The sequence below is a fragment of the Ambystoma mexicanum genome, chromosome 2p (genome assembly GCF_040938575.1).
Source record: "Ambystoma mexicanum isolate Mex_15411 chromosome 2p, UKY_AmexF1_1, whole genome shotgun sequence".
Classification (NCBI taxonomy): Eukaryota; Metazoa; Chordata; class Amphibia; order Caudata; family Ambystomatidae; genus Ambystoma; species Ambystoma mexicanum.
Window position 1 is genome coordinate 1,340,681,948 of NC_090923.1, and position 12,283 is coordinate 1,340,694,230.

Sequence of the window (12,283 nt, forward strand, 5' to 3'; positions counted from 1 at the left end):
GGGAAAGCATTCTTATACACAATCCATGACCATTCTAGATACTGAAAATTCTTTCTCCCTCCTCCAAAACCTAACACTGCTTTGGGAGTCTTATCATAAAATGAGGAATACGTGGGAGGAAACGATCTATTCGAAGAACCAAGTTACTTACTCTTGGTAACGTTTTTCCGACTAGATGTTCCTCCCACGTATCCCTCATTGCCCCTCCCAGCCTATCCCGCTGTAGAATTTCCAGGCGTTACACTTTACGCTCTTTCACAGTCTAGTATGGTCTAGGATTCGTTGACACTGGTAATTCTGCATGAGCAAGGCGTAAAAACAGAACTGAAGCCAACGGGCACTGCGTGCGCTACATATACCAACTATGACGGAAGCCCTCGAGGGACATCGAGCCGACCGTATCGATGCACCACGCCCTCTCTCGTAAAAGAGATTTTGAAGCAGCTGAAGCTGGAACATATGGAACTCTGCGAAAGGACAGAGAAAAAAGGTCAGACTTTACCAAAAGTCCGAAAAATGCATACCACCAAAGGTTCGAACACCAAAAGTTCGAAACTTTGGTGGCATGCATTTTAGGTAAGTAAAAAAAATAAATAATAAAAAAAAAAGACTGCAACACCCCGCTCACCATACTATACAGTATACTGAGCCGGGGTTGTGGGGGACACCCCCACTGCACACCCGACAAAGGAAAAAATAAAATAAAACAGGGGCTGCGGGGATGTCCCCCGCAACACCCCGCTCACTATATTTTATAGTATAGTGTGCGGTGGTTATGGGGGAAACTCTTGCAGCTGCCCATAAAAAATAAAAAAAGAAAAGGACCCTGCAGCGCCGGTTCCCGATCACGGAAGGGGAAAGGGAACTGGCGCTGCAGGGACACAGCGAGAAGAAAAGGTAAGTAGGGTTTGGTTATGTTGGGGGTGTGGGTGGGGATGTGTTGTGGGTGGAGGGTTGGGTGGGGGTGTGGGTATGTGGTGGTTTGCAGTGTATGTTTGCACGGGAAATGTACGAACCTTTTGAGGGGCGTACATTTCTCATGCAAATCTTACCATCACTAACTTTTCCGTGACTGAAAAATCACGCAGATCCGGAAGATCTATCATAAGATGAGGAATACGTGGGTGGAACATCCAGTCGAAAGAACGTTACCAGTGGTTAGTAACTTGTTCTTCTCCCCTGGACTGTTGGGATTAATCAGTCCTGTGTCCAGCATCAGTGCCATGATATTGGTTGATGTCGTCCGTGTCCGGGAACCATCCTGTGGGCGGCCAATCCACTGACCCGGCGCCGCTGTTGTTATGATTGCTGCCTTGAACAGGAGCTTGAAACTCTGTAAATCCTCAACTTGTGTCCCAAGATTAATGCTGCCTGCTGCTTTACTGCATGAAGAGGTACCTGTCTGGAGCCTCTAACACCACAAACCAAACTTTTTAACCTCTGACAGGATTTTTATTGCCTGCTGATGGTGGGGTGGGGGAGGGGCTGTTGTTGTGGCTGCTGTCCTATGGTGTCTGGCCCATCCTGCTGTACATTTCTGGAATTGTCCTTTAAACCTCTGCCTAACTAGACCCAATCATACACCTTCTTCAGTCTGCTGCATCTGCAACCTTTGGGCCCCCACCGATGGGACCAATGACATAAGTAAGTATTCCCAGCAATTTCTGATTACCCTAGGGGTGTTCACTTGAAAAACCAGGATAAGGCGTGCAAGTTTACTTACCACTTTCGATGCACCCCCTCCCCCCTTTGCCTATGGGGATTGCATGGGTGCAAAGTTCCCTCCCTAACACTACTCATACCTGGCTGTGATTAGTGTAATTTTAGCCTATGATTCCGTTAGGAATCCCCTAATGTGATGGAATTGGGAATGTACCTTAAATATTGTTCCTTTGCCTTTTTGTAAAAAGTCTGCTTTAAAAATAAATGTTCTCATCTGTTGGTTGTAGCCAAAATGTGTGCAAGGGGAACTTTGATATGACCTATCCCCTCACCCTTCAAGTACTTAACTGAATCTTGCAATCTTTTAATAAACTGGAACACTTAAGTGATATGGATAGACTTCTGAATGTAGGTGCCTGCCGTATAATTATAAGCCAGAGTGTATCATTGTTTTGAACTGCTGAAAAACCTTCAATTTCCTTTTTGTACATATGGTGCATGGTTTTATTGAACTGCATTTATTGTGTTCAGTGCAAACTTTAGGTAATCTCACTTTGAGGGGGGGGGGTGTCTTCGTGTATGTGTATGTGTGTGTGTGTTTGTGTGTGTTCGTGTGTTCATGTGTTCTATTGTATTCTATTGTATTCTATTGTATTCTTCGGTTTTACCTGCTTGGGGAATTTAGGCCTAACAACACTTAGAGACTGCAAAGTAATGGAGATCTACACAGAAGTACACAAATATATTAAGTGTTAACTGTATTTACACACCAGATCCTGATCTCCTAAATCTGTCCTACTGCTTGTCCTACACTCCCCTGAAAATGTTTGATAAGATTAAGCATGAAAAGCCCTTCCTTAGCACCCTCCCCCAAGAGCTGGTTCTGAAAATCCCTCCGAGCACTGCCCACATTAAGTTCCAAATTGACGTTGCAAAGAATTGTTAGAAGCAAGGAAAAGTGCTACCACTCTCATACCGCAATCTGCACTCACTCAGTGCAGTGAGAGGTGTCATGATTTTGCAGATTTCCTCACAGAAATGATATGACAGACTGGACATCGTAGTTAGCTGACACCTTAGTGAGATCAGATCACCCCCGGCCCCCAAAGGTTAGGCACAATGAGAAACATTCTCTCCAATATCACTGGACTCAGTCAAAGCTCTGAAACCTTGGAGCCATGTCAAAGACCCATTACCAGCTTCAGTAGTCGAGTTCATCGAAAGCCTCATGCCTTGCTGGCTAAAAATCATCCACACGTCACTGACTTTAGGTGAATTACCAAACAGCTTAAATGTGGGCCAGATCACCCTTCTCTCGTAGAAAACCTCTGATGGCCCAGCCACCCTCCTCTCCTGTATGGCTAAAACCTTTGAGCGATACTTAGAGGAAAATATACTACTCAGAGATTATCAGTCTGTTTTCAGAGCAGGAGGCACCACAGAATGCGCCAATATCAGCTACATGAAAAGGACACAGAATATGGGTGGGAAATTCATATTCAAAATGTAATCCTGAAACCAATAGTCTGGGAAACGATCTGTAGTGAATCCTGAAACCAAAAATCTGGAAAGAGACTTGTTGTGAATCCTGAAACCCAAGGTCTAGTAAGAGACCTGTTGTGGATTCTGAAACCCAATGTAAGGGAGGAGACCTGTTGAGAATTCTCAGAGAACGGACGTCCAGGAGGGACTGGATATACAAACAAGACCGTCAAAATCATACGAGAGATGTATAAAAAAAACCTGAAGAGACTCAGGACTAGTAGAGACCCACAAGTGATGGTGATCAGGCAGAAAGAAGCCTACATCATGGGAGTATTGCAAAGCCTGAATTATAAGAGAGTTCTGGAGAAGCACAATGAAAGGCAATATCCCTCAAACGGATATCGGAGATGAAGAACTATCACAGGAACCTTTCTAAAAAGAACCATTCCGTTTTAAGAGTAGGTTTATGAACTTTTGTTTGCTAGTTCTTGAAGCATTTTGTGCTATTAGCTTAAGGCAGACAGGAATCTAGGGGCAGGTACACTGCTAAAGCTTTATTTCAGGGTCTACAGTGAATCATGTCCTTGAATTCCTCACAACGGACAGTTGGGTTTACTGCAAGATCATGATGGAACAAGATATCAACCACCTTGCTATAAACCTACAGAAAATAATAGACTACATGTCCTTGCATTATCTGAGACGAAGCACTCAGAAAACGGACTTCCTTTAGATGTCTTCGGATTAATTCAACACCAGATGGCAGCCTTCTCAGAGTTCACAATTGCTCCAACTCGATTTATGACTACCAAATCTGAGTTTTTTGCTGGAAACATCTAGATCTTCACATCACATTAAAAACATGTAAAAGGGGCTCACTTTCAACTGAGGCTGATGAGAAACATTAAAACACATAACCTAGAGTTGTACTTGGATACAGATAGACAGGCAACAGTCCTTTCCAGACTGGACTATGGAAATGCTCTCCTATCAGGCCTCAGAAGAAACCACCTTGTACTGTTTGATGCCATCCAGCATGCCGCAGCTTAGTGCCCTGTTGTCTGCCCGATGGTCGGCCTAAGATCATATGAGGGCCAGCAGCCAACTTTGATTCTTCCTGGACTCTGGGAGTTGTATGGAAAGCTGCCTGCCTTCTTGGGCTGCCTGCCTGTTGCTTGGGGACTTTTAAGTCCCTTCAAGGGGATACATGGGTGTTATTACCTTGTCCCCCTTGTGTTTTTAGTATTTTTAAGTCTTTCCGTATGTTGGTGAGTTCACAGACATGCCCCTTCTTGTGACACCTTTTCCCCAACCTACCATGTAGGATACTCAAACACTCAACCCCCCCACACCCCCCTTTTCTGACACTAAGACTTTCGCACACCGCGAAAGACGACGGTCAAACGCCAAAGCCATTTACCTGACATGTCCCAACAAAAGGGTCAGGCAAAGTCAGGCAATTGACCAGGATCACACACACTTGACAGACCTTTCCCTTCCCCACAGGGATAAAAAGTGGAGCACAAGAGCACAAGACAACCAAGGCAGACAGCACGACGAGAGAGCTAACTCAGCAAAGCAGTTCAAGAGGAGGAGAAAGATGGCGTGAACCGAGAGGGTGACAAGGAGAGAAGCGACCTTGCCCTTTCCAAGCCAGGCCCGTGAAACATCCACAGAAGAAATCATGAGACCGCGAACAATAGCCAGCGTGTGTTGCAGCAGATGTAACCAGTACACAGGGCCCTCCTCCGCTGATAACCATGCTGAGGGCAGACACTTGCCACCGTGGTACCGACCTTCACTCCAGAGACAATAAAAGCCAAGCGGTTCTTCACAGCTGGTGAGTCGAGAGGAGAGCCGATAAGAAACCGAACTGTGTTTGAACAAAAGTAGCAAAATGGCTAATTGAAGAAAGTACAAAGAATTGTTATTTTGATACGAGAGGGGAAAACGAGCTACAGAGGTGTCTGACACTACGTGGGTGTTCACTTGAGAAACTCTGGGCGATTACCCTATGGTTGAAACTACCATTACCAGAAGGCCTTGGGGAATGGCAAGAGAAAGGGTAAAAATGGTCATACAGCAGTCTAGTAAAATTATCTGTACAGTCGAAAGTCTTTGACCGGCGGATGAATGTGAAGCTAAGGCAAGTGAATCCTGCATCATAAGAACTGTTCAAGGAATTGTATGATTGACAACATTGGCAAGAATGAACTGGACAGAGGGATGCCGATATAAAGACGACGTAGCCAAAAGTTCTGATAAAAAGTGTGTTCACAAGCGTGTACCCGGCAGAGAGATGCCAAGAGTGAACTGTTTAATAAGATATTTAGATTCGTGAATGTCACAGATGAGTGTGTTGAAAGCCGTAGTGAACTCGACGGAGGGAGGCTGATATTCGAGAGGGTTCTAAGCCCAGAAGAGGGGGACGCAGGGGTGAAGAATTATCACCCAAGCACAATCGGAGAGTAACTTTTGTTGAACTTTTTGTTAGTTACTTTGAACCTATCAGGCCTTCGGAAGCAAGAGAACCAACACCCGAAGGTCCTGATATAATTGAGGACGTTTTGTAGATCTTAGCCCGGGAGAGGAGGATCCAGGGGTGATAAGGCATCACCCAACGTGCAAGCAGAAAGGAACTTTTGTTTATTGTTTTGGAACACATCAGGTCCTCGGAGGCAAGAGACTTTTTGTAGAAAAGAAACTTAATAACCGAAGGTCCTGATTCCTGAGGGCGCAACTGTAGTCTCGTGCTGGGAAAGCTCGAGCGTGTGCTGTGCTCCGAAGTCCCATGCTCAAAATGTGGGGAAGGGAGACGCTGACTACTACATCCTGCCTTATTATTTGTGAACACTTCTTTCTTTCCTGTGAACCCTATCCCACACTATTTGTTTGTATTTAGCGTAAGGATTGGCAATAGGTTTTCCTTAGTATAGGTCTTTTTATTTGACAAGACACCACTACAACTGTCTTAATATTATTTTGATGGTTGTAGCTTGCTCCCATCTTAGATTTATGTTTAGATTAGGCATTTTTCCAACCCGCATATACAGTTTAATAAACACCCATGAACTGTGATCACTTGTGTCTGTCTTTACTGTTGCCACCATGAGTTCCTTACAACTCTCAGTTGGATACCTAACGGAGACCTTTCCGAATGAACACCCACGTGGCGCCGGACCACTCTATATATGACATCCACTTTGGTTACAAAAGTTCAGTCACTCCTTGGATATTCAAATATATTTGCGTCGCTCATCACATACGCCTTAAAGTCTGTTCTTTGCAGTTTTCTTCATGCAATGTTGCTGCTTACAACCTTGATTCTAACACAGACAGGTCTGCTATCAGTATCCCAGACTCAACGGCTGTGCTGACTTTACTGGAGCGGATTTGTTGTCGGAGCCAAGGAAAGTACCACAGCAGCAATCGCTCTTAAGCCCTGGGTACCTTCGACACACAACGCACCTTTTTTTCTGCTTTAATTCACGGTCTTATGTTTCTTATCCTCGAGGACTCGTGAAAGTAACAGTTTTCTTGCTCTGAAAAGGTCAAGGCCAATTCCATCCTTGCAACCGTTTCGGGTTTCACCGTCTTTCTCCTCGTATTAAACTGCCATCTCAGAACGGGTTCTTCCTCGTGTGTTTGCCTTGCTCACAGTGTGCTTTCGTGCTCTGCCTTTTATCTGTGTGGGGAAGTGCAATGGAAGTCAGGTGTGTATAATGATCAGTAATTGCCTGACTGCCTGACCCTTGTGTTGGGACATGTCAGGTATACGGCTCTGGTGTTAGTCTGTTGTCGCTCACAGTCAACTGTCCGTGAGAACGTGTTTGTGTCGGGAAAGAGGGGTGTTGACTTCCTAGGTATCCTACCTGGGTAAGGTGGGGAAAACGTGTTACAAGGAAGGGGATACCGCGTCTCACCTTCCTGTGTCCCGCTTCCACTCCCCGAGGACCCCTCATCCAGGTGATCCTCCCGCACTTGTCCACCCCTAGGAACTGGATCCAAAAGCGATGGCCATCTCCTGGCCACCTGGTTGACAGATCCCCGGGGACTGGCGGGTGAGACACCTTCAGGTTTCTCACAGTATAATATCTTATGAGAGACAGAAGTTGATGGTGAGCCAGTATGGAGCCAGGATGTTACTGCAGTTGGATGCGGCTTGATGTGGGTTTGCGTTATCTAGTAAGTGTGTAGGTTTTATTTTGGCAGTGAGGGTGTCTGTCGATGGTGTGAAAAATGTTCCATGTTTTGGAATGTTTGGGAGTGAGACAGAAGATGGGAAGAGCTTGTCTGATGATGTGTATTTTCGAGTTGAAATAGTCCATGAGAGAGCTGCATGATGAAGTGGTTGGTGGTGTTCAAGGTGTGGATGGCAGTTTGAAGAGAAATGTGACGATGTTGAAATGTTTCTGTGTATGATTGTCGAATTGGAGTTATTGAAGGTAGTGGGTGGCTTTGGAAATGCATATGATTGTTTTGGTTTTGTTGCGTTTGTGTTTGAGGGGTGTCCTGGTGGCGGGGCATGGGTTCTTTTGCCAGGCTCTTTCTAGATGCCTGGCTTCCTGCTTGATGGAGAGCAGGGAACTGTTTAACCATGGTTTATGGTGGCGGTTGTGGTTTTTTGTGTGATGTGAGAGGGTCTGTTTTGTTGAGTTCTTGTGTGAGGATGGTTTTGTAATAGTTGGACACTGGATGGATGTGTGTGAGAGGAGGAGGAGGAGGTGGGTGGCATGAGTGGTTATAAGGCTGGGGTTGTAATGTATTTGATTTGGGGGGGTGGCAGGTGTTGGAATCTTATGTAGTAGAGTGATCATGAAGGAGATTGCAGAGTGGTCAGACCGTGACACCAAGATTCGATTTTCAAGATTATACAGCCTGATTTGTCACTTGTAGATGTACATGTATATATTATTATATAACTATTTTGCTTGATATGATGTACGACTTCTTGTCCACTGCTCTGATGCCTGTCTGGGCCTAATCCATGCTAAATAAAGCTTAAAAATAAAATATATAATGTATTTTAAGCACTCCCAATTCCAGTACACAGAAGGTTTTCTGGAAGGAAGAATATACATTTTAAAAATGTCTAGATGTTAAATGCGTAGTCTTGAAAGTGGCTGAAGCTTTATACAGTGTTTTTCCTCTGGTTGACTGTGGTCATTTTCTGGGCATGAACATTTCACCACCTAATATTGTTACGGACAGTCGGTGATATTTTATTTGTTTTCTTTCGTCTATTCTTGTAATATCTCTGACCTCTGTGTCTTTTATTTTCCCGTGTTTTTTCTCTGATTCTCTGAGCAGTGACTCATTTCTGCCAAGACTTGACTGTAGATTTCAGCTGGAAGAGGAACCGTCTGTTCCATCACACGCCCTGTCTTGTACTTTACCAGATCTGCATGGAGGTAAGATTGCAAGCAATCAGCTGACATCTAAAGTGACAGTGCAGTTTTATTTCCTTGATTTTTCTGAGCGAAAGGTGTGCGCAATTTTTTTTTTTTAGACAACTATGGTACATGATTCTTGTGGCATTGAGTGTGTCACTGTTCAGTAGCAAATGTTTTGGTGAATGTATGTTAAAATATTTGGACAATGACCAGTACAAGGGACCAGTCTGAAGGGGATATTTTTATGGGATTTCTATATCACGTCTTTTACCCTTCAATGCTACGTTCTTCAGAGGCGCTTCATCAGTTTCTTTAGCAGCCATTTGTGCTGTCTACCCATAGTCACTTGGATCCTATTTATTTCATCTTTAGAGGTAGCCCATCATACTGGGCCCCTTTTGTGCATTTCTGGACCTCCCAAAGTTGCCTTTTAATGTATTGCATATTCACCCGTACGTTGCAATCTTTAGGCCAATTTGCCCATGGCTAAAAAAAGAGTAAGGAAAAAATGACTTTTTGCCAGCACTACTTTTTGGCAGACCACTTTGTCTTTATTTTCTGTTAAAGAGGATACTTTACTTCTCTGCCCTCCCACATTTCTCCCTACCCTATCTCTGACCCACTGAGCCATCCCCTTTAAGACAAGTAACTACCTGCTCTGTCGCCATAAACTTTGCCCCCTTGCACTACACCTTTCCAAGGTAACCTGCACAGCCTACCTCTGCTTACTCCTTTTCTTTAGGAATGGAGGAAAGACTTGAAAAGATTACTTGTTGGTGTACATGTAGGTTTTAAAAGCCAACAACCTTTTAGACAGTGTATTTTTCTGTGTGTCATCTTTCTTTCTCTTCACCCTTCTGCTGCCTGATTGACAGTCATGCAGTTGGCCTTAGTTTACCTTGTAATGGTTTTTGCAAGTTCTAATTTTTTATGCAGATTGTCTCTCTGAACATTTTTGCTTTTTTCTCAGGGTACACCAACATTTTTCCCAGCAAGTCCCCATCTAGGGTATTCCCTAAGACACCCAGGTCAGGATCTCACAAAGGTCATCATCATCAAATATGTTGATTACAGATTGTATGGTAGGAGGTTTTTCCAGAAGAACCCATATTGATGTAGGAGTCTGATGAGCAAAGCTTAGTGAACTTTCAAAGGTTTACTACAAAAAACTAACCAAACTCTCTCCTTGTTAACGAAGCTCAGCAGTAAGGCTTGGACACAGGATATTAAGGGTTTGGTGTAAAGTACCATGTGTTTTAATTGAAAGCTTAATGAATAACTGTGTATTCACAATATATAAACATCCTTTGGTTTTTCTAAAATAACGTTATTAAAACAATTATAACAACCCATCTTAACAACCCCATCCATTCCCTTGTCACTAGCAAAGTGATTGATAAATCCGACAAAGCAGCAACCCTACATTATAGAAGAGATGCATGACATGCGGTCAAGACAGAATGACCTGAGACAAATCTCTAAGGGGTTTGTTAGCTCTCCCCAAGGCGGTGCCACCCCAGTTGGGACTAAGTAGTTGAGCCCCCTACGCTTAACACCCTCTCAGGGTGACACATTTAGTTGTGAGATATATTGGTGTGGCTTGAAATAAATGCAATAGCTTGGGTAAAACATGTTTTTGACAATTGCCGCCCTAGCCAACTAGCGATAGTAGAGTCCTCCACTTATTATGCAGTGTTCCAGTTGTTTAATGAAGGGGGCACAATTCAGATCATCCATCATTTTGGTGTCTGTATTTAGATTGAGTCCCAAATAATGAAATTACTTGGCACAACCAAAAAACCCTTGCATATTGCACCAGGAGATGTTCTAGGTATTAACGTCGAAAGGTCAGATTTGGACCATTCTATGGAAAACACAGGTCTGTTATAAATGACTTATATCATATATTCCAAAAGCCAAAATGGGACCAGAATCGCGCTATCTCAGCCACCAAGGTGTTCAAATGCTCTTGTTTGTTGGTTATATAGTGAACCATATTGTTTGCGCAGAGACCAGGGCTATGCTGTGCTGCATATGAACTCTGAGAAGTAGGTGGCTGTTAGGAAAGATTTCCTTTTAGCTGCTTTTCCTCCATAGATACCTAGGGATGCCCCCCCACCACCCAAATGTTTGCTGTTGGTTTGTTCCTGTCTCTATTTTTGGAGTAAAGTGAAGCATTTTTACTTCACTTGCCTTGATAAGTGCATCTGCTTTGGGGCCACTGATCAGTTCCTATGGCTATCTGCGCAGGAGAGCTCTGTTCTCCATTGTGAAATGATCTGTTTATTTTACGTCACCTTACAGTGAGGTGCGATACGCATACTTTGTGTCCTTATAAGATTGTTTTTCATAACTTTGTGACTATTTGCATTAGTATCCAATGATAATATTGCAGGAAATAATAAAGAATGAATTTACAAAGATGAAAGAATATTGCAAGAAATAACGGAGTGGGTAAAAAATACCTAAAAGCAGAAAAAATATTGAAATAAAGAAAAGAAAATGTAATGATAGGGGTGGGTTTTAGGTGTAAAAAAACAGATTTAGGTTAAAATTGGGATAAAGGGGAGGGAGACTAGGATAGTTTAGGAGTAGGAGAGTTAAGGGAGGTTCGAGACCCCCACGCCCCAAAAATAGGTATTTTTACAATGTGCACTGTAAAAGGAATTTCAATATTTTATCATGCAATATTTATTACACTTTGTAATTGTACATCACTGTTATTTCCGCAATAAAATCACAGTGAACCATTGTATTATGTGTCCAAGACGGCTGGTGGTAGTGATTCTTTTCTGACCGTGTTTCGTTTGTCGGGGCACACTTTTGCATTTTATCACTTAATGCCTTTTATAATCTAAAATGACTGTGCAACGAGATTTTCACCTTTCATTTGGCCTTCTCCCTGCCCTCTGAGAGCCAGATCTGCCATATATGGTAAGATTTTCCCTGGGATGAGCTCCACCTTTCCCCAGCTACGCGGCAGTGTATGTTTGTGGCGGGGTGTGGGAGCTGGGACTGTCTGGTCTAGTCCACATCCATGTGAAAGTGTGACTGTTGCTTGGCAGATGTGGTAGCCAGAGGATTGTCCATGATTGGACAACCTCTGCAAGTTTGAATGGTGCACACCGTTACCGTTGGTGGCTTCGGGGCAACTCCAGCTTAAATCCTGGATAAAAGGACTTTTGCAGCCATTCATCAGATTATCATTGGAGCCAAGACCCCATACGAAGAGGAGCATCCCACTGAAGACCCAGAACGTGTCATCACAGCCAACCAGCATTGTCTTCAACCATCCCAGCGAAGCCCTGCTCCACTGCTGATCTCCAAAGGTTCTGCTCTTCATCTGTGCTCTGCCCCTAGACCAATGACAACAACCAGACTTGACCCACCTGCTCTGTGGATCCTGCCCTTGAAAGCCTTCAGAAGTCTCCAGGAACCATCCAATGGGCTGACTAGCTTTCTCGTGGGCTACCGAGCTACATTGGTCACTGCCCAGTGTTGGACTTGGGATCCCACAAACCCTAAACTTGTGAGAAACTTTTGAGACATAAAGCCTACTCCTGCAGTTGCAGCTCTCAGGATGAAGAGGGGCCTTACAGGACCCATTTCTTAGTTTCTGCCATGAGGGTCGTTTTCCACCATTTCTTCGAAGTAGAAATCTCTGCTCTCTGCCTGCATTGTGTCCTGGGGTCCCCAGAGGTCGTTGCTTAGATGGATTTCCAACATCAACACTGGGGATTTTG

At 43.9% G+C, this 12,283-nt stretch overlaps 1 protein-coding gene across 3 annotated transcripts in view; it reads left to right on the forward strand.

Annotated features, from left to right (window-relative positions):
• TOP3A (DNA topoisomerase III alpha) overlaps positions 1 to 12,283 on the forward strand; it is a 1,279,921-nt gene that overhangs the window by 620,956 nt on the left and 646,682 nt on the right. For all 3 annotated transcript variants that reach the window (XM_069645692.1, XM_069645691.1, XM_069645693.1), the window contains exon 8: positions 8,458 to 8,558. In XM_069645692.1, the coding sequence (XP_069501793.1) occupies positions 8,458 to 8,558 (101 nt within the window). The remainder of the gene's footprint in view (positions 1 to 8,457; positions 8,559 to 12,283) is intronic.